Raw genomic sequence first — 25,523 nt, 5'->3', positions numbered from 1 at the left:
ACAAATTAGATATTGGACCGTTAGATATTATATCTCGGAAAATAAAAAGGCCAATCAAAGAACAAACATTGAACCGGGAAATATTTCTATCTTAATTTGTTTTGGTATTGCAGGGTTTTCCGGGCCAGCGTGTCCGTACCTCGGACTAATCATCTCAATTTAGTCACGAAGATAATATACGTATCTTAAACATGCCCAGTTTTAGTTTAATTAGAAGCTGCAAGTTTCAGACCGGCCTCCATGGAGGAACCACGTAAATAGTGTTTTCAAAAATAACCCCTTGAGACCAAGAGGTCAAAGGTGCGCTTTTAGGTGCCTCGAGAAATGAGGTCAAGAGTTCAAACGCTTTTTCCCAAAATGATAATCTAACTGTTCTAACAAAAATTGACTTTCGCAGCTTTTCGCCGCTTAAAAGGAAAAAAAAATTACTTATTTAGTTTATGTTTCAGAAGAAAGAAAAGGCCAAACAAAGAACAAAAATCGAAACTGCTTAATCTTTTTTTCCCTCTCGAGAGAATCCATTCAACTTTCCAAAGCCATAAACTGAATACATCTTTGATCAACAAGCCTGTATAGGAAGTAGCTTTTGAATTTTTTTGGGTTCTCCTGAAAGGAAGGGAAGGCATTCAAAACATAAGCAGCTTATTAAATTTAAGCAGCTGCTCCAACAGGCACACCGCTCTTGAGCCTAGAGGAACCATACAAAGTTTCTTCGAACCGGATAATCTCGTTCTTGGATCCATAAGCCACTTGAGTCCGGTCATCAAGATTGACGATCAACTTGTCTAGCACGGATTGTTTTCCATCGCTACTGTGTCCTCCGGCCTTCTCGATTAAGAACCCTAGTGGAGCTACCTCAAAGAGTAGCCTCAGCTTGGCTTTGGCTGTTGGGGATGTCACATTTGTGAAGATACCCTTCTCTTTCACAATAATCTGAAGATAAAACCGAAAAGCAGATAATGATTTCGGTTTTAGATGTTTATACTCACATAACAAGAAATCAAGTCAGTAATCTTTTAGGCTATGTTTGAATTTGTGAAGATAACGATTTCGATCATCAACTGGTTCTTGTTTCTCAGGAGTTTCGCAGTGTACCTTTCATAGTTGTTTTTGAAACAAAAATACCCTTCCTTTTTATATCCTATTAATCTCTATGAAAAAATGGTTAGTTTACAATTGAAAAGCTTCTTTTCTCAGAAACAAGTAGTCTTCAAAGAAATTTCCAAAAGGCTTGTTTAAAAAACAGTCAACTAAACATGTTGCTGGAAAAAAAGAAAAGAGAGAACTGTTCTGAATCTGAAAACATCCATCGAAGGCGTTTCCATCCTTTTCCTTTTCCATCTACAAATCGAAGAATCAAACAGCACGAGACAGTCATTGAAGTTGAAATATGGAAAGAGGATTATGAACAGAGATAAAGACCTGGTTAACATCAGGCACCATTCCTCCAGTGTACCGCAAAGTGTATTTCTCTCTTACGTAGTAGTTGATCAACTGTTGTTCAAATTTTGAACGTTAGAAACTCGATTTCTCTAGCATTAACTATGACACTAGAACCAGAACAAATACATTTGAAGTACCGTTTTCTACACTAGGAAATGTCAATCGTAGGAATGTAGGAAAGAAGTGTAACCTTGTCATAGTCGGGGTTGTCAAATGTAGCTCTCAGATTTCCAGGAGAAAACATCTTTCCTTCACCAATTTCTGTTGTGTCCTTGACATGTAGCCATTTTCCTAAACACAAGGGAAAACTTATTGACCCAGAAACTAAGAGAAAAATCCATGCTCCATAGCTGATAATCCTTTACAATGCAGAAACAAAAACATGTTTTGTAAGGACACAACCAATATTCATATTCAAAGATTTCTCAAAACCAAGTACTGTGAAATGGCTAGACTAAAAGTTGGTGACGTTGTTCAAAACAAACCTTCATCAAGAAGAAGGAACTCATGGGTGCCAGGAATATCTTTAACAGCAAGAACATAAGTAGTCCGGGGTCCATAAATCCCCATGGCTGCAGCCACTTGATCTCTTCCAGTTACTCCGGTTAACTTATCTCCAGGCCACACCCCAAAAATGGTGCCAACTGTGAAATTTGTGTCGACGATGCTAGACCCATCGAGTGGATCAAAAGCAACACTGAAGCCCCCTGTTCATTTTTTTCCGCAAACAGAAGGATCACAAAGATGTCACTATTTTTTCTTTACCCTTTTTCTGATTTAGAAATTAGGATTGGTAAATAAAACATTGTATTTTCAAACCTTGAGCTGGGCCTCCCATGTCTTGAAGTTCAGGGACTTCTTCAGAGCAAGCATATTTGCAGAAGTGGGAGTATGTCAAGGCCTAAAGTATCAAGAGTCACGGAAATCATTTGAAAAGCTAATTTTGTATGAGAATAGGACTGGAAAGAATAGCTTTGAATATGAATGTAGAAGCTGCTAGATAACTACTGTGGCACCAAGAGAACTTAAAGAATTCCTCTACCAAAACGTTGTGCGTTTATAGAAATTTAAAATTTTCCCCCAAAATACTTTGAAAAAAATCTTAAAGCATTTCCTTTCCATGTTTTCTGCAAAATGGATTGTTTTGAGGAACCATTCACCAAACAAGCTACTTGTGTTTTCAGAAAACCAATGCAATACCAAGCAGGCTAACGTTCATGAGTTTTTATTTGCAAAACACCAAACGGGCATACAGTCTTAATATGTTGCAGGCTGCAGCTTACGCGGAAGCTGAAATTTTATACTGATTTGCAAGCCTAAGCTAAAAGCATATCTTCCCTTGCTTCTAGGTCATCAACTTTATTAAGGTTATGTGAGGTTTTTGTTGACTAGTACATAAGCTATAATCAGAATTTGCACCAAACACAATGGCACAAGTTCTCGTGTTTACAAAAGTTTGAATCAGCTATTTAAGGTACTACAAAACACGAGAATTTTTGCACAATAGAAAGAGAATACAAAGAGAAGATTGATTAAGTTGAACCTCGAAAAGGAGCTTATCGGCAAGCATATCAACGGCAAGTTGCTCATCTCCAAAAGAGTTGACACAAGCTGTTCCTCCACAAGAAGCTGTTCTAACTTTGAAGGCAATGGTTCTGAGTGCTTCTCCCATGCAAGTCATCAGCCGAACCAGTCCCTTATCTGGGGTTGCCTTTGAAAGGAATTCTTCCTACAATCACACACCCATTTAATTCACATTTTCCCCAGTCGCCCGCAAAACTTTGTTTCATATTTTTATTCAAGAAGTATATACAAACTCTGTTTCTTCAGATATTAGACCATTGCTAATGAGTTTCCATTTTTTGTTGCCAAGGTCATTTTTCATCCCAAAGAATTCAGAGAACTGTGGCCCCAACTGGCTTTGCCAAATTCCTGAGCAAACTCTGGCTGTCAAGAAATGGTTAAGTGATCCAACAGATGTGATGAGCTAAGCTCGTCAGCACTGTGTAGGTGATGCTTTGGAAGTCTTCAATATACTTGTGATCCAAAACTTACGATGGGAGAAGTCAAATAGTGGCGTTAGTACCACGGTAAATTTTTGTCAAAATTCAGTAATAGCACAGCAGCAAGCCAAAAAATGGCCAAAACCATCGCAGATGCTCTTACTTTTTACATTTTGTTGGAAAATGGCTTCCTTTCACTCATAGACTTTTTGATGGATCTAACAAAGCGAAGAAATATGATCTTCACTTCGTCATTTTCTTATCTTCTCATTTACCATTTCCTTAGTAAATCCATGATTCAAACACATACTTGGTGGTTAACTTACCAGGCTATCGCCAAGCGCACATCTTGCTACAAGTGAAGAATTCTTCATCTTCGAGACCTTTACCGATGCCCTTGGCATGATCCTCAAGGATTCCCCAAATACCCATCTGGATTTCATACTCTGCAATGCATTTCACTTCCTTTTTTCAGGTGTTGTTCATCCACAGATTATTTCCTTTAAAATTTAGAAAATTGCCAAACACCTAGTATTATTTTACTTCCTTCTTTTTTTCAGGTTTTTCTCATTCACCAATTATTAGTATTATTTTCAATTTAGATATTTTCCAAAAACCAAGTATTTTTCCCCGAAAACATGCACATAATGCATTTCCAGCAACACTGAACCATTTTGTAAGGAACCCATACTCTACCAAAGGATGAATGGAATGTTGCCACACTTGTTATATGCACTTTTCTGGGAAACTAATTTTGGGTACTAAATTACCTGTTTCAATTTGGATACTAATGCCATTGCATGCTTGTTTGTGACTGTAGTCTCTAAATGTAAATCTCATTTTTGTTCTGATATCCTCAATCACAAGGGCCCATTTCATGGGCCTGATTAGACATGATATCGGTGTACTGATCCCGTATAAAATACACTTTCTCTGTTCTAATACAACAATAGGTGGAGGAATTGCACAACAGTTTAGCACAAAATGTGGGATATGAATATCTTGACAGATGTGTAATCGTTATTTCCTTCGTAACTAGTCCGGCGCATTACTCTGTGTTGTATAACATAATAACATATCGCTTCACTATTATTCCCACCGATCAAATACTCCTATGTTAGACTAACAATTCAAAAAACGCCGGTCAAGAACTATATCACATGTACTCAAACACATTAGAAATTTATACCTTTGAGCTGAAGGATGGAGAAACCCGTGTAGTTGAATATTGCTGAGAAGAGACACCGGGGAGGAATGCGCCGCGCGCGTAGCACGTGATGCCAGCAGTCTCCATGTTTATGAAATATGCAGAAATCTGGACTAGAAAATCTGAGTAGAAGAGGAGGAAAATGCGAGAGATTTTTTGCCTCTCCCAAGGCTCTCTTGCTAGTAGTAGGAAGCTGTTAGGAGAGTTTGTTTCAGAAGTGTTTTTTGGGCATGGAGAGTGGCAATAGAAGATAAGCAGTTAATGGGTTCCTGCCACGTGGGCTCTGGAGAATATAGATAGGTTTAATTGCTATCGCTCAAATTTATGTGGCTTATGAGTGAGTATTGGAAAGATATGGTAGTGGGACCCATTCATTTTTGTTTGGTTTGTCTTTCTTTTTCCCAATGATTGGGCTTTTGCTTAACTGCCTGTGTTTTGCAAATGTAATAGGCATAACTGTCAAGATTCTGCATCTTGATCTTGAAATTTAGAATTCGTTAATTCTTGGTAAGATTTAGCTCAAAACTCCTCTGTAATTTTTTTTGGTCAAAATGGTTGGATTTCATTAAAACAATATGCTTAATTACAGCAGAAGGACCACGATTATTGTTCGGAAATGACCCACTAACCAGTCACGAGGTCTAGCTTACAAAGTACGAATACCAGAACCTCGTAAACCCTACTAAGCCAAAGTTCAACCATAGCAAACATCTCAAAGATGAAATCATCAACCACCCACACGGGGGTGAGAAAAAGTCCCACACAGGAGAGAAACTAACACTAAAAACAAACAGAAAGCCAAGAAAACACCAAGAAACAAGAAACAGATTGCAAGTCAAACAATAAAACCTCGTGATCATCATCCATGATCGCAGGAAATGAACAGTCACGATGACATCGATCTCTTGTAGTTTAAAACATGGATTGGAGAGGATCCAGATCCCTTCTGTATACAACTTCAGCTTAAATCAGATTTTAAAGAAAGTTAGTACGTAGTCCAAAAATTCCACAAATCCAAGCAACGTAGTCCAAACATTCATGTAATCCCTGACTAAAAAAAAGAAGAAGATGATAAATTGTTGTAAATAAGAGAAAATTGCATTATTCTATGATAATATAAGGATAATAATGTCTTACAAAATTAAAAACCTACTAATTTTAAGTGATTAAATGCTTGTTTCAAGTTCAATCCGGCCTTTTCTTCTCCACCACTAATTTTTTTTGAATATATAGGTGTTTTTGCTAGCTGCTCGGAAAAAAAAAAAAAAAACCCCAAATAAATAAGACTTGTCACCTAAGTTACATTGCCGGTGTGAACATGATCAATATGGTGACAGGCTGTGCACAAGTGCACAACAGGCTCTCCCAATAAGGTCCTGTCAAAAGTCTCATGATCTAATATGCCGAGAGGTCTATCAATTGAGAAATACTTATTTCCGACTGTGCTGTAAACAGTGCAGCCAATCTCAGCCGTCTATTTGTACAATTAATGGCTGAGATTCATTTTCAATTATGATCGGTCACAATTAATTGTTCTCTGGAAAAGTTTCATTAAAATCCAAACCGTCCAGAATACTTTTGGACGGTCACGATTGAGTGCTATAAACAAGCCGGAAACAAGTTTTTCTCCTATCAATTTATGTGTGTTTTGGCTTAATATATAATTCTTCTTGAATATTTTTTTGTCTTTGTAATTTTTTTTTAACCTTTGTAGTATTTCATCATTTTTTTTTTGGTTGACTTTTGGTTCGTCTCAAAGAGAAGAATCTGAAACTTAGAATCAATATCTTATAAAAAGTTCACTAAAAATTTAAGATTATTTTGGTTCTTATTCATTTTTTTAAGTTTGGATCGTATTTTTTAATTTTTCTAATTACTTTTGTCTAGACTAACCAATAGCAAAAAAAAAAAAAAATGATGTAAAACTATTAATTATATGACAAATAATTTTTGAAAAAAAATCCAAATGATTATTAAGCCAAGTAACTGAATTTAATTTTGTTCATTCTCCTTAAAAAAGAGTGAACGTTATATTTCTTCTTAATGTTCAAATAGTGTAGGCCCTACTACAAAAATGATGTCATGCTTATCAAAAAATTGTAATACCTTGCATGTGTAACGAACACGTTTCCCGATTCTGGACATCCTGAATTATCAAAAAATTGTACTACCTTGCATGTGTATGGATTTGTATCATTGATTGTAGCAAATGAACGATCGCAAAAACAACGGTCTCCTTCAGTTTAAAACATGGATCGGAGGGAATCCAAACGCCTTGTGCGTACAACTTCAGCTTAAATCGGATTTTAAAGAAAGAAAGTACGTGGACAGATTCTCTTACCTTTCATGATTGTTGATTCTTGAGCCATGAACTCGAAACAAAATTGTAGTGTAAGAAGTAGTGAAAATAACCATGCCCCATTGTCTTTCAAGTCTAATGGCATCACTCCAAATTTTCATAGGGTGGCATTTTGATGATTACGTTGTTTAGATTATAAAGTTATTATTGGAATTGTCCTATAAATATAGTCATCAATTTCTAATTAATTGAAGTCAAATGATTTTGTAACACTTGTGAGAAAAATAATTACCAATGAGCTTCTGTCTCAATTGGTAACTCATGTCCTCGTGTCCTCAGTCCTCCTTATGTGGGAAGCCAGAGTTCGATCTCCATTATGAGCGTTTGACATTCAGGACTATGAATAGCTTTGAAACTCACTGTGGACTAATCTGCTACGACCCTGCCAATGTATACAATATTGAAAAAAAAGAAAATATAATTGATATATATTTAAAAGCACATTTTTCATTCATTTTGTCTAGAAATACGATGAAATTTATCAAATTGACTTTTTTTTTGAAATTGCACATTAAGGTTGACGACAAGAATAGTTCGAATCATCACAATGAAACTCATGTTGGATTCCATAAATCCAAGCAACCTAGTCCAAACATTCATGTAATCCCTGACTAAAAAAAAGGACAAATTAATGTAAATAAGAGAAAATAGCATTATTGTATGATAATATAAGGATAATAATGTCTTACAAAATTAAAAACCTACTAATTTTAAGTGATTAAATGCTTGTTTCATGTTCAATCCCTTTCTTCTCCACCACTAAATGTTACTGCTAAAAAAAAGCAAATAAATAAGAGTTGTCACCTAAGTTACATTTTCTGTGTGAACGTGATCGATATCACCAACAAGCTGCACACTTGTGCACAACACTCTCCCCCGATAAGAATGAGAGAGATATAACAAAGAGTCCTGTCAAACATCTCATGATCTAATATGCTGAGAGGTCTATCAACTTATGAGTGTTTTGTCTTAACATGTAATTCTTTTCAAATATTCTGTGTTTATATTTTTTTTTCACCTTGGTTAGTTTTTCATCAATTTTTTTTGTTGATTTTTGGTTCGTTTCAAAGAGAAGAATCTAAAACTTAGAATCAAAACCTTATAAAAAGTTCACTAAATATTTAAGATTATTCTAGTTTTTATTCATTTTTTTTAATTTGGGTCGTATTCTTTAAATTTTCTAATTACTTTTGTTTAGACTAACCAATACCGAAAAAAATGACAAAAAACTAGTAATTATTATATCATATGACATATAATTTTTGAAAAAAAATCCAAATAATTATTAAGCCATGTAACGGAATTTAATTTTGTTCACCATCCTTAAAAAAAAGATGAATGTTATATTCTTATCGATTGAAATAACGTAGATCCCACTACGGAGTGACATGCTTATCAAAATTGCACTCCATATAAAGGGAAATGATTTTGTTACTTTGTTTTTTATTAACGTCACTCTCTTGCAAATGTATTTTTGCACCAAAAATATATTTATAGGGGATTGGCATTAACAAAAAATAGTGCGGCAAAATCAAGAGGCCATATAAGTAGCAAATCAGGGTTAGAAATATGGAGCGAAGAGAGAAGCGAAAAAACCAGCGAACACCTTCAGTCCTTCGTGTGCCATGGAGTTGGGAGCTAGTTCTAGGGTTTTGAACGGCAGCCAACCCTCGTATCTAAACCCTAGAACCACATTTCATCTGCTGAGAGACCTCTCGAACTCGCCTCACCACTCTTCGAACCTTCCCTTTCCTCTTTCCTCTGCAATTCCTCACAGATGTTGTAGTAGCTGCAAAGCAATTGGGAACGGAGTTCATCTGCGGAGAGACCTCTGGAACTCGCCTCACCACTCTTCAAACCTTCCCTTTCCTCTTTCCTCTGCAATTCCTCGCAGAGGTTGCAGTAGTTGCGAGGCAATTGGGAACGACTCCACCGTAAATTCCCCAGTAGAAAAGGTGAAACTTCACTTACCATGTCTCTTCTACTGTCGCTTTGTGTTGAATGATTCCCATTGATTTGAATGGTGACAAAAGAATTGAACTTGAATCATATCTCCAAATCAGTGGTTTGGATTGAGTGATTTGGTGAAAAATGGCGAGAGATGTGCAAAAACTTGTGTCTTTTGATTGGTTCGTTTCGCTTTCTCATCGCGCCCCTTCTCACTATTCAAAGGCACTGGAAAGGTTTCTACTTTGGATTGAGGGATTTGATAAGAAAACGAAAAGAAAGGGTTAGAGTTTCTTGTCAATTCACTTTTGGATTGTGTAATCCGGCGGAAAAGGGAAAGAAAAGTACGAAAACCATATTTTTTGATTGCCTCTTTCCCCTTTCTCAATAAATCTCACCAAAAAAATTGGTGAGAAAGGACTCCCTTTTATTGACGTGTGCATGTATGCGTATCATTGAAAAAGTCTTATCTACATTATATATATTTCCGGGGTTATGTAATTTTGGTTTTAGTGATTAGATTTTTGTCTCCGCATAGTTCATTCATGGGAAACCGACCAAACCAAAGCATACCCGGTTTTTTGGTTGCTTAGCTAGTTCGGTCGGTTTTGGTGATGATTTATACATGCTATGTTGCAGTGCAAATTTCAATCCAGCCCCAACTGATCTGAACTGATTGCCCCCCTTGTAGTAGACTCTATGTTGCTTGTTCCGCAGTGTATCAGTTGTACTTGTTGGATAGACATGCATGTTAGAGATTCTGAAACATTTAAAATACCCAGAAAAAAATATGAGACATTTTTTGTCAGAATTTGGAAGGAATTTTTGTGAAATCTCTGGATGTCATTGTTTATACTATGGTTTGAAACCCAAGGATAGGACAAAACACGTTTTGTTAATTGTTCGACGTTAAGAGACAATATGTCAGATCGGCTGCTGCTTTTTATCCGGGCAGTCCTTAATGCATATACGGTTTCTCAATCATATCATATGTCTCTCATAAATGGATACGTGTCCTGTAGTTCTACTGCATTCCTCTTCCATTATTCCAAAGTGTTGATGCATTTTTTAACTTTTGGACCATCAATATTTTGAAGTGTTGTTGCATTATTGATCAGTTTGTAGTCTCTTTCAGGGTAAGAAGATGTCTGGACAACATTCATGTGACTTTGAGCTCTCTAGTTTAACAGCTTTGTCACCTCTGGATGGTCGGTATTGGGATAAAGTCAAGGATCTGGCTCCTTATTTGAGTGAATATGGCCTAATTTACTACCGGGTTGTAGTTGAGGTACTATTATGTTCTAATATCTTTTGTGCAGTAGTATATCTTTTTATCGACTTCCTAAAAGTTAACTGTCTTATCATCTTGAATTGTTCTTAACTCTGAAGCGAATTTACACGAGTGTTTAGGGAACAACACAGTTTTAATGCTTATACAGTTGTATAGTAACGGTAGAAGTTATTTATAAATAATTCTACAAGTCATATCGCTTTCCTTTTTTATCCCTTATAGTTTAAAGACTGTTTTTATTTCGAAGTTTATCCAAAGTGAAGTCATGCTAAATGCTTTGAGGTTATGCAAAGTCCCAAATTGTTTATGGCTGTGTTCCTCTTCATAAATAACGTGGTAGTTTTGTGTCATAAGTAACATTAGGTTATTGCAGTACAACTATCTCTTTTCTCACGAGTCACGCCAATACTTATTTTTCTACCGTGCTTCTTACTTTTATTGAATTTCGTTGCACAGTTACTTGTAGAATTGGAAATTTCGTTGGCTTGGAGGATTGTTGCAATCTTAACAGGATATATGGCTCAGCGTTCAGGTTTATAACCTTGAGCTTGAAGTGGTTCTTCGAATTTGTGAACTTGAGAGATGAGTCTGTAGCGATATTAGACTAGGAAAGGTAAAATTGTGCCTAACAATTGCTTGGAATAAATATCATCTATGCTGGCAAGGGCACATCTTCTTATAGGACTTAGAGTTTGAAGCCACTGAGCAAACCAGATAAAATGTCTTCAGATTGGTGATAATTTGTCATAATGTGACTGAACCACGCTACTAACTATATCAAGGCATCAATTATTCTACAAGAATCTCAAGGCCTGTATTAATGCTCCTCAATCCACTTTCATAATCCGTGAATAGTTTTTCGTCTAGGCTTTTCTTCCGTTTGATTGTTGTTTTTCCCCTTTTGGTTGTTTCTTCTTGTGAATTCTTCATTCTTTCATTCTGAACACTGGAATCCTCTTCCAGATCAAATGGTTGTTGAAGCTTTCCGAAATGCCTCAAGTTCTTGAGGTTCCAAGATTTAGTAAAGAAGCTAAGTCTTATCTGCAAAGAGTGATTGATGGGTTCACTTTGAGTGATGCTTTGGAAGTCAAAGATATTGAGAGAGTCACTAATCATGATGTGAAAGCAGTGGAATACTTCTTGAAACAAAAATGTCAATCACATCCAGAGGTTGCGAAGGTTGGTATTTTCTCTTTCAGTTGCTAGTGTTGGGTATTTAGTTGCAATGCCTTTAAAACTGATACTGATACTGTATGATCTTTGGTTGATTGATGCATATACTTCAGTTGACATTAGACATGATTAAACTGATACTGTATGATCTTTGGTTGCAATCTCCATAATTATTGTTGTTATTTGAAACTCTTGGAGCAGCTGACCCTCCCTCTTCATTGTAGGTGCTTGAATTTTTTCATTTTGCCTGCACATCTGAAGATATCAACAATCTTGCACATGCATTGATGCTGAAAGAAGCTTTGAAGTCTGTCATATTTCCTGTCATGAAGGAGTTGATTATGGCAATGCGGGACATGGCTACAGCTTATGCTCATATTCCAATGCTTTCTCGCACTCATGGGCAGGTAGTTGAGTGTTTTGTAGATGAGAATTGACCATAGAGGACGATAGTTTTAAGTTTCGTGAATCCGCAATCACTCTCCCTCACCAACCAAACGAAATGAAATCCCGCATATGTTTAGTAACCTTTGTACATTGAACTATCTAGAATAAAATCAAATAAAATCAAGGACTTGATGAAGTGGGGTTGAAGGAAGTAAAATGATCTTTTGTACCTTTAGTTAGGATACTGGCTTTGGTAAGTAAAGTACATAAAGCAACCGTCTAGCATACATCAGTGCATTTTAGATTGTTGGAACAACGATTTTTACATGCCAATTTTGTCTTCGGTTGTAGAAGTACTGGCAGCCATGAATAAAGCACTCACTTGGTTTACTTTTCTATTCTGTAGCCAGCTTCACCGACCACAACGATTTTTACATGCCAATTCCGAAGAAGTACTGGCAGCCATGAATAAAGCACTCATTTGGTTTACTTTTCTATTTTGTAGCCAGCTTCACCGACCACAATTGGAAAGGAAATAGCTATTTTTGCTGTCAGATTAAGCAGGGAAATGCAGGACATTTCTCAAGTAGAGATAATGGGGAAGTTTGCGGGTGCTGTTGGAAATTACAACGCACATCTAGTTGCATATCCTCATATTAAGTGGCTTCAAATTGCAGAGGAATTTGTGACATCTCTTGGGTTATGTTTTAATCCCTATGTCACGCAGGTAAGTTTTATGCACTCTTAAAATCATTATTACAGTCGGACAAGATTTTTGGAAGAGAGAATACTAAAGACAAGAGTGGGGTAGTAGCTTATTTGTATTACACTTTGTTAAAGCATCCAACCCCAAACCAATTGGTAAAGAGTGGAGAGGCCGTTCAGGCTCGTATACGAGTTTTGGAGGAGATAATTAACCGATGTGGGATAAATCCCAACAAGAACTCAAACTTTTTTTTGGCTTGGTACAAAATGGCTTGAACGTACAAAGATATTTTCATACGGATAAATTTTGTGGTAATTCTAGAATTACTCATGTGACTAATTCTCACAAAAAATTCTAGCTATTTCACAAGGATATTCTAGAGCTAGATATTTTAGAGTTTATAAAAACTAGATATTTATATTCCTTCAGTCCCATTTTGTTTGTCCTTTTTCGTTGTTCGTGTCATTCTTTAAACGCTTATATCTTCCAATCAATAATGTTTTTCATAATTTTAAGAACTTTGTATTATAGCATTGATTGAGAACTATCAAACAAGATCCATATTGTATATTTTTTGAGATTCATATTAGAAGATATAAGCGATGGAAAGCTAGCACGCATATCAAAAAAGGACAGAAAATGGGATGGAAGGAGTATATTCTTGAATACTATATCTTCTATCTTTGGGTTTTGTCAATTGGGGCTTTGTCAATTGGACTTGTTTGGAGTTAACTTTCTTGTGCCAAAGTACTAAATTTAGTTTATGCTTCAACAACATTAATCATTATTAATATACCATTAAAAAAATTGTGCGAAAATACTAAATTTAGTTTATACTTCAACAACATTAATCATAATTAATATACAATTAAAAAATAGATACACCTAATAACACCAATAAACTATGCTTACATTTAAAAAAAAGATTTAAGATGCAAAATTTAAATTCTCAACTGGGGCTTGGGACATTAAGGCTTTCTGTTCCCTTTGTTAGGGAAAGAAAAGTGCAAAACACAATCGAAGTATTGTTCTTTCTTCTATACAAGCCCTACACTAAGGTTTAATTTCTATCAAATGGTTTGAAAGATGCCATAATTAGATCAAACGGCTTAGATTAATGCATTTGGGGTTCTGCTTTTTGAAATAAGGTCCGACTTTTTCCCAATAAATAATCGTACGATGCATACCGAATTAGGATACGTGTATAAATCATAGGATACGTTGTTGTATCGTAGGATTTCTATACAAAAATAATATAGGGTGGGATACATATCGTTCTCCGGATGAGACGATACAAATCGTAAGATACGTATCATGTATCGTAGGTTTTTAACAACCATGGGTATGATATGCTGACATGGCCATTTTAACAAATAGAACTGTGACCTTAGGGACACGGAAACAAATACATCTGCATTTAGCATATTGAAAAAGAGAACCATTTTGTACCATATATTGGAAAATAAGTTGTTCCAGAAATTTTTTACATCTTTCTCAGAAAACTCTATTCATGGACAAATTTTAAGAACCCACACATTTGTAAAGTAAAATGCCTGATGGAGCACAGATCAGTCGGTATAGACCCGACTTCTTTTGTTTTATTGCTGCCTATCAAGTTGTTTTTGTCAAACTTCCCAAGTTATAAAACAGAGGGCTTATAATTACATTCATCATTAATGTCTTGTTCTAATACAATACAATTTGAACTGGTTTTGCAGATCGAACCACATGACTATATGGCAAAATTATTCCATACAATTATCCAGTTTAATACCATCTTAACTGATTTTGATAGAGACATGTGGGGCTACATATCTCTAGGATATTTCAAGCAGGTGAGATTTCTGTTATATGAGTTAATGCTTTGCAATTTTATTTCCTCTATTAGAGCTACTGATGCTTCATGTTCAAATGTCAAGCAGATAACTAAGCCTGGTGAGATCGGGTCCTCAACCATGCCTCATAAAGTAAATCCGATTGATTTTGAAAACAGTGAGGGGAATCTTGGCAAGTCTAACGCAAGTCTCTCGCATTTAAGCATCAAGTTGCCAATTTCTCGCTGGCAGGTCTCTCTCTCTCTCTCTCTCTCTCTCTCTCTCTCTCAAAAGTCAGATAAAACCCCTATTGTACTATGAAGCATTCACAGCTGGGTTTTTTGTCTGCCATAATGGTAGCACATAAGATTGAATGTCCCTGAGCAATTATGATTTCATTGACACGTTTGTAATTCAAGACAAGAAATTACACTAGTTAGAATTCTAGTCATCAAACTAGAGGTAACACAGTAACATATGCTTTCTGGTTTGGCACTAAATCTTTTCTTCTCATACGTGTTATTTGCAGCGTGACCTTACTGATTCGACAGTTCTGAGGAACATTGGTGAAGGATTGGGACATTCTCTTCTTGCATACAGAAGTGCATTACAGGGTGTATCAAAGCTGCAGGTAGTCTGGACATCATAGTAGTCCTAGTTTCTACATAACTTCTATTGTTTTTGGTGAATGGCAAGATAACAATTCAGTGCTCATTTAAGGCTGTTCTGAATACTAGTATGTGACTCTTTACGTTATCCATGTGATAGTTTAGTATTTTCTTTTCTAAAACCGTTGGGCAGCACTCAGTTTTACCAGTGCCATTGTTTCCTCTTCTAGTATTCGTGTCATGTTGAGCAGAAAGCTTTGTTAATTCCAGTTTGGGCATCTGATCTGTAGTACTGGTGAATTAATTTTCCCAGGTTAATGAAGCAGCTTTGTTTGAAGACTTGGACCAATCATGGGAGGTGCTTGCAGAACCAATACAGACTGTATGTTATGTATTCCACATTCCTTCTTATTATGTTTTCCTCTGTGTTTGAAGAACTCATATTGTAACTGCAAAGATATCTTCTAACTGAATGCGGTCAGTAGCTCAAATGCTTTGAGGCTTTGAGCTACTAGTGAGAGCAGCTCAGTGGATTTATTTTTGTCCTACAAGGCATTGAAAGACCATAGTTTTTTCTTCATAAGTCTATCGTAATTCCAAGTCTACATTTTTAGATAGAAGTTGATTACTTCATTGGTTGATAGTCAACCTTTACACTACAATTCCACGGATCAGTCTGTTTTTGTAGTACAGAAAAAATAGCCCTCTATAGCATTAGTAAAGGGAAAGAGCATATGTGGGCTGAGAGTTGATGTATAAATGGTCCTAACAAGGAATAGTTGTCGAGGATGATTTCATCTCACAGTGGGGATGTTCTTTTACCCTTTTCTATTGGATGGAAGTTGATGATCCAGTCTTTTTCCCTAGAAACTTGCTTATAAAACTGTGGATAGTGGGATTGGTCTCCAGGAACTAGTAGAGGTGCACGTAAGCTGGCTTGGAAATATGAATTATCAAGAAGTAAAAAAAGAAGCAGCTGTGAATGACATACCAATCCATCAGTTCTACTATGTGCACCCACTGATCTTTCCCTTCCTGGACCTCGTAATAAAGCCCAACTGTGCATGTTCTTCCTTTTGTGATGAGGACCAGTCACCAGATGATATCAAACGTTAGACCTGATGAGTATTAAGTGGTATGCAACACCTTTTATTGTGTTATATTTCGGTGTGTTGGCATTACTTTGTTCAAGTAGATGTCTTGATTGTATTGATCCTCCCAGGAAGGTATATGCCTTTTTGATGCATGTTCAGTTTGAGAGGTTTTTCCACAATCTCCATGTTATGGTAGCTGTGTTGCGTATCAATGCATTTACCGATGTTTGGATGGGAAGAACATAGTAGTAAGGAAACAACTTTGCATCTCACAACATTGGGTTTAACTTTTTTGAAACCATTGCTGGGTGTTCTGCCGTTCTGTTGATTATCAACATTTTTATCTTTGTTCAAAGTTAGTTACTTTTGATGTTTTTCTTGTCCATATCTAGGTGATGCGAAGATATGGTATCCCAGAGCCTTATGAGAAGCTGAAGGAGCTAACCAGAGGAAGAGCAGTAACCAAGGAAACTATAAGGGAGTTCATTGAAGGTTTGGAATTGCCCGTCGAGGCAAAGTCCAAGCTCTTGGACTTAACCCCTCATACCTACACTGGAGCAGCAGCTGAATTGGCTGGTCGTTATCTGATGAAGCAACTTTTGAAGTTGGAGGAGATTTGATGGTGTGAATGGATGTTGCGTTCACAGGTTCACTTCTGGTGTTGGGTCTTGAACAACCCCATATCCCTACATTTTGAGGAAAAAAGTTGGCAAAGTTGCCCGTTACTTGGAGGTAAAAAAAATTTTTGTAGGCAAGTTCCATGGTACAGTGTAGATTTGATACTCGATCCTTTCCATTATATATCTTCATATACATTGAGCAAAAGGAGTGGTTATTTTTTTGGTGCTTCAGAAGTTAGAGCAAAAGGATTTGATGTGGTAATTTTTTGAGAGCATAAAGTAAGCGGAATTTTGAAACATTCATTGGAACGAGGACGTAAGTTTTGACTCTTCTAACAAATTTGAAGGGAAAAACGTGGAGTTCCATGATAGGTATGTCAAATACAAGAGTTAATCGTATACCAATCGGTATACCAATCAGCACGTGGCTAGTTATCATTGGACAACTCAAGTGTTCGAGGATTAGTGAGTTGGAAGCAAGGGTGGTATAAATGTAGAAAACAGGGAAAGGGCCAAAGGGGTCGAATGGTTTTTTATTTTTTCGATCTTGGGGGGTCGAATCAATGGTTTTGTATCTTTCCATGAGTAATACTCCAATAGACTTGTTTTCTCTTCCCCTATATCCCCGATGAAGTCATTATTTCAATTTGGGTTGAGATTGTTATGTTCGATAACCCCTTTCCCTACATTTTTGGATTGACCACTGCCAATCTGTGGTGGATCAAGAGCTCCGGTACGTTTATGTAGAAGATGGCGGTGGACAAATTTGACAGCGACATAGTGACGGGATTGGTATTTCTACCTAGTGCGGATCTACTCTTGACTTGTTTTTACACTAATGTTGCTGTTTTTGTTATGTCTTTTTGTTTACTACTATTTTATTATTTTTCTTTGTTGTTTAAATTGTATTTTATTTTGAGTGTAATTTTGTTCACCCTCCTTAGAAGAGAGTGAACATTATTCTTCTATTATTGGTTGAAATAGTGTAACGTCTCATCCATACAACACACTTTTTGATAAGCATGACGTCACATTATAATAGGATCAACATCATTTCAACCAATATGAAATAGGATAATGTTCACAAAATTAAATTCATGTATGTTGGGTCGATGTATAATCTCTTCTTGTTTCAGTATATATGATATTTTTGGTTTTCTCGAAAAAATTTGGCATTTCCTTTTGTTTTTCTTTCCGTTATAGTATCCCCACATATTTGGAACTTGGGGCCTGCCATGGAAACACGATGTGAGGGTTGATGGGATACATGAAAGGGTTCAATGAAAATGTCCATGGAAAAAGAATGAGTGGTCAATGTTGACTTAGACCATTCATTCTTTTTTACGAATAATTTCATGAAATCCTGTCCTTTCATAGATCTTACTCCCTCCGTCTTTTAAATAAGTGTTCGGCGTGTAAAACTAGACCTTTAAAATGATGCATTTAATCAATAGATAACAATGAGTTCTATTAAATTGTGAAAAAAAAATTAAATTTTTTAATGAAAAATATGCATATTTTGTAAATCCTAATTTATTTAGGGACGGAGGAGTAATATTTTCGAACTTCTAAAATTCATCTCGTCAAGACAAACTTAACTAATAGAAGTGGAAAAAATTATTCATCAAAATTATTAAACTAAACCACTCCACTTATGTGCTTCACAAAATTGGGCGGTGGCAAAGGCTTTGGGCACCACTTGGCCATGCCCAAAAGCACCTCATAATTTTTCCATATCTGAAGAAGGGGATGAGGGGAATCTGGTAATGGAAGCTGCACGTTGTTTGGAAAATTATTGGATGCCATTGAGGCACCACCAAGTAACTTTATAATACCCTCCACCACCACCACCTCCGCCACTGCACATTTATATGGAGCTCCAAGTTCTCAGTATGTGAGTTTCTTACTCGTTTGGGGATGAGTATACTACTCATTTAGGGTTGGGAATATCATGACGACCCATATTGGTAAAACAAGAGATGAGAAAATAGCAGATCCACCGCACAGGCCCCAAGTCCCAATTTTTCTAAAGAATTTTTCCATTATATGATACAAACTCACGGGTAGAACTCACCCTTGAAAATCGGCTTTCGTCCAAGAGCTTCTATGCACAAGACCAACATAGAATAGGTAAGAAAATGAAGAGAAAATACTTATAAGAAATTCTAAGATGACACTTGCAGCCCTTTAGATCAAGGTCAAAGAAGATGAGGAACGAATCAAGGCTACAAATTAAGGGAATACAGAGTAACACACATGTATAACCACTTTTATATATATTTACCAACGCTGCAAGAGATATCGCTATTCACCATTATAGATTCTCTCTCTCTCTCTCTCTCTCTCTCTCTCTCTCTCTCTCAGATAGAGGGATTTCATACGAAAAGGAAAAATGGTTAAGATTTCTAGCTAAATCACTCATTTAGATTGAGTACTCTAGTAAGAAATGAAAAGAAAAGTGCAAAAATGAAATTTTTTTGATTGGTTCTTCCCCTTTCACACCAATTTCACTCAAAATGGTAAGATTTGGTGAAAAATTGCTCTCATTTCTTTTCTCACCATCCAAATAAGCTGTTGAAACTAGGCTAATCACATACCTTGGAAAAAACTGAAAACCTACTTGTAAGCTAGACAAGTACTACAGATGGCATTGATCTCCGCGACAGCAGAGAACAGACACACATCTCCAATTAAAACACAACAAAAACACCCAACAGAACTTGGAAGAACTGTCTGAGCAACAACATGAGCAGGTTTGAGAGACACCCAAAGAATCCCGCAAAATACCAACCGGTTAACCTCAGCAAGAATGGGCTGCACACTGTGTAAAGAGGTTCATATTCATCGTTATTTATGTATGCATATATACCACATCATAACTTATAAAATTAGTCCAGAGGTAATCATAAAAACCAAAAGCTGCAGAACTGTGCCGTGCACAAGTTCTAAAAAACACCAGCCGGCCTGTCAAACAATTTTGGAAAGATGTGAAGCAGCTGCCATATAGTACAATTTTTGAGAAGAGAACAAAAGCAAAACCAATCAAGATCAGCAGCGCGAACAGAACAGGTGCTCCGACGTTTCACCTCCTCTTGGCATGCAGGAAATAAACATGAGATAGGACAAAAGGAACCGACAGATGATCCCGAGTTGGCAGAACTCCTGTGGCAGTCTTTCCAGTATTGAACACAAGAGAAGAACCGAGTCTTGCCAATGGCAGACTCTTAAAACTTATATTACGAAAGAAAGAAGAGTCTCAATACAGCGAAAGATACAAAGTACCCATCTCACACAGCTACTCTCCCTGTATAGGAGCCGATCACCTACCAGTGCAGTCTATCTGAAACATTCTCTACCAAAACAGAAAACACCCTAATACTACTTTTGACCAACTTTCCCGCCAACACAAGGTTCAACACTACTAGGCTAGCTCAAGCAAAAATTAAGAGTAAAAGCACGGTATGTCTAACTATTTGAGTGTTAAGCATCCCGTTTTCCACTCCCAAATTAATATCTAGCTTTTTTCAGTGGTTGAAAACATCAACCCATAAATAGTAAGTTTGTGACTAAGAGCTTGTTACCTATGTACAAGGAACTTTGGATCCAGAAGATATGCTTCTTTTTACATAGAACTGCTCGGTGATGATCCTTTTCGGAAATTCAAATCTGTGGCATCTAATATCTCAGATTATTCCGAATTATCATTTAACAACCTGCATCCAAAGTGATGGCAAAGGTTAAAACAAATACACGACCAGAAAGTTGTGAAACAATTTCCATTACAAAGGAGATCACTCTTGCAAAGTACAAAAATAAAAAGAGTAAGATTCTCTGTCAATACAAGTTCTAACTTGCCACCCATCAGGATCTTGTGTGAAAGTTATTTGTGACGAGCCGATTTCCGCTTATTCTTCCTGGCAGTTTGACAGAATAGCCAGCAAAGAACCACCATCTTATTAAGAGGCTTTGTGCTCCTTTGAAGTAACAATACTCAAAAAAATACTCGAACTATGAAAGCCCTTGTAAACAATTCTCCTCAAGGTATAGAGGCCTTCTGACTCAACAACTGCATAATTCCTAATACCAAGGGGGGCTGGGGTTTGACACGTTAAGAGTGGAAATAAGAAATAGATTGATTACCATTTAGTATCCAGTTAGGTATGCAATTCCTAGGCTAAAATATGAATGTGGTCACCATCCACCATTTGGGAAGAGGTTTGGCGAAAAGGGCTCATTGTAACAAGTAGACTGCTCAATGGATAGACCGAAAGTGAAAAGTTTCCATCAAAGTTCAAAATTGTGGAACAATATGGCTACGATAACGATGATTTGAAGTTAGTACAACCTCCAATTCTAATAGAAGAGTCGTTTCCTTGTAAATAAGAAGGTTTTACCATTGTAGCATGTGTTCCACTCAGAGATGGTTTGAGAGCAGTCAAGTTCGGGTCATCCTTGTGCTTGTCCCAAGCTGCCTCAAACTGCGAGCCTTTGCATCTTTAAGTTGCAGAGAGAGGAAAATAAAACAAAACCAAGATTAGGCCATGTTGGTATCCCTGTGTACAAATGTCTGAAAGAATAAGAGAGAACTTATTATTAACTGCTGAAGCAATATTAGTATCTGAAGAATATGTGCTCTAATCTCCTCACGAGCAATTTTCAATGCTGCCTCCTTGTGTAAAGTTGTGAGCTCATCTACCAATCTGAGACAAAAAATGGAAAATGTCAAAAGAGATAGCAGAAGTACCTCTGCAAAGATGGTGAATAGATAGTCTTTTGTAACTTGAGCAAAAGCATTTGCATTACCAGGAAAAGATAAGGAAGTAAATGAAGAAAACTGAAATGGTACTTGAAAGTAATAATTTTCAAAGAAAAATGGGGTGTTTGAGTAAGGACTAGGGAGCCTCGGGGAGGCAAAACAGCCAACTAACAATACAGCATGAGGCATATATTTTTTAATTCCTACGGAGATCTTGTAGATTTTCGGATTATTTTTGTTTCTTATCATAACAAGATATTCAAAAAAAAAAATAAGGTCAAGGTTTTAAAACCAATTTTTATCTACTTTTGTTGGCCATATAATGCTAAAGGATATGTCCACACCAGTCTACTCCTCCATGCACCCATCCGCGAGAACTTAACTGGGCTTTCTGCATTTCGTTGTAAAACATAATACAAAATTCCCATTTAACATTTGTAAGCCAATATCTTATATGGAAAACTTATCCAATTCTCAACAGATCTACAATCTACCTTTATCATCATCACCACAATCTCGCGTTGTTTGTGACTAATCCATTATTCCAAGTACAAAAAACAGACAACGAAATAACTTGTTTTCCATGTGTTTTCCTGACCCACTGACTGTACAATTGTACACCCTATATTAGCACAAAGCACAATTACTGAGTTCACCTTTCAATAAATGGTGTGTTCCTTATCCAAGTTAATTTTACAACAGTATGCATCCGCTCTAGAACCTGCAGGTCAATGAGAAGGAAACAATTCATCAGTGACCACTTTCAACAGATTTAATGCAAAAGAATTTATTCTTGGTTTGCTCCAGCAATTCATGACAAGAGACATTTCCTTATTTCCAGAATGAAGATGGGGCATTAAAATAAATCAATTAAGGCCATTCAACAGAACCACGGATTGATGAGATCCTCTACTAATTAAACTGCCAACGGTCTCCATAAATGACAGAATCAGCATTCATTGGATCGACACACCAGAATTTAGCACCATTATGAAAAAGGATAACCTTGAAAAGAGCAATTGTCAAATAAGAATTTTGAAATTGTTAACGACTTCCAAAAACCTTCATGTAGAGAAGAGCAATCAATTCTTACCAGTAAAGTGGTTTCATCATCATCAGCATGCATCCACTTAAAGAAGAGTGGAAATATACGTCTGAAATGAGCTAGCAATACAAGACCCATTACATTGAATAGTTGATCAATGTGCTTAAGCCATGCTACACGGCGCTCCTTATTTCGTGGTTGTCGCTCCAAGTGACTTAACATCTCACCTAGCATCCTTTCAAACCTATGTAGAGTTGTAAAGTAAGCTGCTATGGAAGAGCTGCAAATGACTACAAGACAGACTGTATACCAAGCTAGCAGGCTGATACAAAAAAAAAAAAAAACAAGCGGACAGCAGTACGATGCAAGGAATATCAGCGATCTCTCGCCAAAAGAAGCTATCGATCCAATACAAGCAATTGTCTACCATGTCCAAATTCTGGGTCCGAAGTTCTGAACTATAAACGAGATGTGTAAATTGTAATGCATCACAATATATACATGGTCACCTATTGTTTAAGTTCCACTCAGCAAAGAGGACACATGCAAAGTCAGGGATTCCGTTCTAACCAGTGGCTGAGAAGAAGCAAGCTACCTTCATTCAACAGATTTGTGGTTGAGTCAACATAATTTGGGTCAAGAATCTCAGCTCCTCTCTTCATTTTCATTATACATCGAAACTTATATGTCACGACGACACTAGTCTAAGCAATTCTTTCAGAGAAAAACAAATATTTGCAGTATCGTGATATACCATGAGCTGCGAGGATTACTTCGCTGGATACAAGTCAGAAGAACAACTGACATTTCAACCACAAGGTGCCATATTTCGTCGCTAGAAGCAATATTCTGACAGCATGCATCAAGGATTACATCTTCGTACCAACTAAGCTCTGCAGCATTTACATTTTTTGCAAGATGTATAAGGCTAATCATGCCCTGTCCCTGAAATCATTAAACAAAAAGACTCGCATCCTCAACAACCATACCAAGCAACCAAAAATTTAGAGCAAACCAAAACTCTTTACTTCCTCTACAAGGTAATACATTTTCTTTATGAGACTTGATGCCCTCACTAATAACATACTACAACATATCTTAAATACAAGAAGAAGTGATGTGCAAGCATAGATCAGAGGGCCCCTACGAGAAACAAGCATGGGTTTCCTATTTCAATTTCGCGAATTCAAGAATTGTCTCTATGGCTGATATAGAGAAGTGTGGTGTCAAAAAAATAAGATATCTTTTCGACAAGCTGGTTTCCTAAAATCAGTACTGTGTTAAATTATTCAGAGTAGCAATCATAAACCGAAACACCTACTTTCACCTCCGGCGACCAGTGATCCAGACATGTCAATGCACAAGGAATAACCAGAGAACACAACTTCCCCAAATGTGGGTATTCAACCTAAAAAGAGCATAAACACATTAGTCAAACATCACCCCACAACTGCAAAACCCTAGTATAAACCCAATATAAACACAATCACAATCTTATAACTACGAGGGCTGCAAATGAACCGAGCCAAGCTTTAAGGTGTTAGAGCTAGGCTCATTGAAAACTAGCCTAGCTCAAGCTCAAGTCGAGCCCAAATAATCGAGCTCAAGCTCGTTTATTGTCAAGGCGTTTGAGCTCAGTTCGTTTGCTAAACAAGTGTCTATAAACAAGCGAGTCTCTACAAACAAGCCAAGCTGTTACAAAAGAGCCGAGTCACAAGTAAGTCAAGCCCAGCTTGTTTACTAAAGGAGCTTAACACTCAAGCTCGAGCCCGAACATCAAGCTGCTCACAACAGCTTGGTTCATTTGCATCCGTAATATTAACTCATAAGCACAAACCTGCGTCACAAACCATCTAAACTGATAAGCAGCCACAACAGCATACGCAACCGGAGTCCTCGCCACTGCAGCCGATATTTCATCGCCATCATCCCCCTTCCCAATCGAACTCTCCTTAATTCTCTCCTTCAGTAAAGGCAACACTTCACCCATCAACTCGACCACCAATTTCTCTTCCTCCTTCAACAACCCCGAATCCAAGCCTAATTCCCCAATCTTCGTCCCCACCCCTTGCCCTAAACCGTCTGAAAACGCTTTCGAGAGGGTTCGGAAGGCCGAGTTGGCGGAAACGGAGAGGGAAGTCGGGATCCATGAGAGGTGGTCGGAGGTGGCGTCTGCGGAGGAAGATAAGGCGGCGCAGCAGAGGGTGAAATCATTGATTTCGGATAGTGAGGTGGTAGGGTTTGGTAGTGAGTTGGCTTGGGGAAGGAGGGACTGGAGTAGGGATTTGACGGAGGCATTGGAGGCTTCTGGCGGAGTGTAGTGCGCTTTTGATAGAGATTCTCGGATTGGTTCGGATAATCTGTAAAATCAAGAGTCCTCTGGCTGAGAAACTATATTGATACACAGAGAGAGAGAGAGAGAGAGAGAGAGAGAGAGAGAGAAAGAGGGCTTACTCGATGATGTGATGATGAAGAAGAGGTGAGAAGGATTTCGACATTTCTTACAGCGAGACTTTCGTTTGATTCGAATTGCCAGAATATTGTTCGTACTCCACAGAGAGAGACCAGCATATTTCAGGAGGTCAAAAAGAGGAAATGAACACGACGTCGTTCTCTTCGGCTTTGTTTGGAACTCAAGAAAAGTGGGAGGAAATGAAAGAAAGTTAAAAAAGTTTCCTTATTATTTGGATGGAAGAGAAAGAGGAGAGAAAATAATGAATTCGAGTTTTGAGAATAAGTGAAAATTTCTCTCCCATATCTCTCTTATTTTCTTTCCCTCACTTTCCATCACTTTCTCCATGTTCCAAACAAAACATTCACCTTTGAATCGAGTGATTTCATGAGAAGAAATATATAGAAAAAGGTTGTGATTTTTTAAAATAATCGTTCGAATTTAACATTTTGCTGAGAAATACTAGCAAGAAAAACACAAAAACGAGAAATGTTTTGATTAGTTGTTTCACTTTCTCACCAAATCAAGGACTCCTTTTCCATTTCCCCCTCGTACGTTCTCACCATTGAAAAGAGGTGTTGCAGATAATTCACCACTTCACCCTCCTTCCTCTTCGCG

The 25,523-nt window shown here is 37.1% G+C and overlaps 3 protein-coding genes and 1 long non-coding RNA gene across 6 annotated transcripts; 2 read left to right on the top strand and 2 right to left on the bottom strand.

Moving 5' to 3' along the window:
• Positions 1-471: 471 nt before the first annotated feature.
• On the bottom strand, positions 472-4,902 carry LOC131300163 (sedoheptulose-1,7-bisphosphatase, chloroplastic). Of its 2 annotated transcripts, XM_058325877.1 has the most exons (8): positions 4,636-4,897; positions 3,773-3,892; positions 2,987-3,172; positions 2,263-2,344; positions 1,929-2,150; positions 1,634-1,734; positions 1,423-1,494; positions 472-933 (listed from the first exon to the last, which is right to left on the bottom strand). In XM_058325877.1, the coding sequence occupies exons 1-8, from the start codon at positions 4,738-4,740 to the stop codon at positions 652-654; spliced, it is 1,170 nt and encodes a 389-aa protein (XP_058181860.1). In that variant the 5' UTR covers positions 4,741-4,897; the 3' UTR covers positions 472-651. The 2 variants fall into 2 exon arrangements, with proteins under 2 accessions (XP_058181860.1, XP_058181861.1); XM_058325878.1 differs by lacking the exon at positions 1,929-2,150 and having other exon boundaries at positions 4,636-4,902.
• On the top strand, positions 895-1,278 carry LOC131300202 (uncharacterized). Its single transcript, XR_009190883.1, has 2 exons — positions 895-1,008; positions 1,217-1,278. It is a non-coding gene; the product is annotated as an uncharacterized LOC131300202 (long non-coding RNA).
• Positions 4,903-8,568: 3,666 nt separating the features above from the next.
• Positions 8,569-16,914, top strand: LOC131300137 (uncharacterized). Of its 2 annotated transcripts, XM_058325843.1 has the most exons (11): positions 8,569-8,808; positions 8,926-8,967; positions 10,095-10,247; positions 11,214-11,429; positions 11,648-11,830; positions 12,316-12,537; positions 14,235-14,351; positions 14,439-14,582; positions 14,860-14,961; positions 15,252-15,320; positions 16,425-16,914. In XM_058325843.1, exons 1-11 carry the CDS (start codon positions 8,638-8,640, stop codon positions 16,650-16,652), a joined length of 1,647 nt encoding a protein of 548 aa, XP_058181826.1. In that variant the 5' UTR covers positions 8,569-8,637; the 3' UTR covers positions 16,653-16,914. The 2 variants fall into 2 exon arrangements, with proteins under 2 accessions (XP_058181826.1, XP_058181825.1); XM_058325842.1 differs by having other exon boundaries at positions 8,569-8,967.
• A 2,920-nt stretch (positions 16,915-19,834) lies between these two features.
• LOC131300162 (uncharacterized protein At2g39910) lies at positions 19,835-25,067 on the bottom strand. The gene is made up of 9 exons (XM_058325876.1): positions 24,908-25,067; positions 24,291-24,813; positions 23,775-23,861; positions 23,208-23,398; positions 22,502-22,697; positions 22,065-22,129; positions 21,251-21,352; positions 21,047-21,146; positions 19,835-20,365 (listed from the first exon to the last, which is right to left on the bottom strand). Exons 1-9 carry the CDS (start codon positions 24,949-24,951, stop codon positions 20,354-20,356), a joined length of 1,320 nt encoding a protein of 439 aa, XP_058181859.1. The 5' UTR covers positions 24,952-25,067; the 3' UTR covers positions 19,835-20,353.
• Positions 25,068-25,523: the final 456 nt, after the last annotated feature.

This window comes from Rhododendron vialii, chromosome 9a, assembly GCF_030253575.1.
Source record: "Rhododendron vialii isolate Sample 1 chromosome 9a, ASM3025357v1".
NCBI classification, from domain to species: domain Eukaryota; kingdom Viridiplantae; phylum Streptophyta; class Magnoliopsida; order Ericales; family Ericaceae; genus Rhododendron; species Rhododendron vialii.
The sequence above is the reverse complement of the archived record's forward strand: the minus strand, read 5'-3'. Positions and strand labels throughout refer to the sequence as shown.

Coding starts and splice junctions, on each gene's coding strand:
- LOC131300137 (XM_058325842.1), top strand. CDS start 8,638: ATGGAGTTGGGAGCTAGTTCTAGGGTTTTGAACGGCAGCCAACCCTCG. Junction 8,968..10,094: donor TAAATTCCCCAGTAGAAAAG/GTGAAACTTCAC, acceptor AGTCTCTTTCAG/GGTAAGAAGATGTCTGGACA. Junction 14,352..14,438: donor CTCTAGGATATTTCAAGCAG/GTGAGATTTCTG, acceptor AATGTCAAGCAG/ATAACTAAGCCTGGTGAGAT.
- LOC131300163 (XM_058325877.1), bottom strand. CDS start 4,740: ATGGAGACTGCTGGCATCACGTGCTACGCGCGCGGCGCATTCCTCCCC. Junction 1,735..1,928: donor GTTCCTTCTTCTTGATGAAG/GTTTGTTTTGAA, acceptor CCTTGTGTTTAG/GAAAATGGCTACATGTCAAG. Junction 934..1,422: donor TGGTGCCTGATGTTAACCAG/GTCTTTATCTCT, acceptor TTTTATCTTCAG/ATTATTGTGAAAGAGAAGGG.
- LOC131300162 (XM_058325876.1), bottom strand. CDS start 24,951: ATGTCGAAATCCTTCTCACCTCTTCTTCATCATCACATCATCGA. Junction 22,130..22,501: donor ATGATGAAACCACTTTACTG/GTAAGAATTGAT, acceptor ATTGACCTGCAG/GTTCTAGAGCGGATGCATAC. Junction 21,147..21,250: donor ATACTAATATTGCTTCAGCA/GTTAATAATAAG, acceptor TGCAACTTAAAG/ATGCAAAGGCTCGCAGTTTG.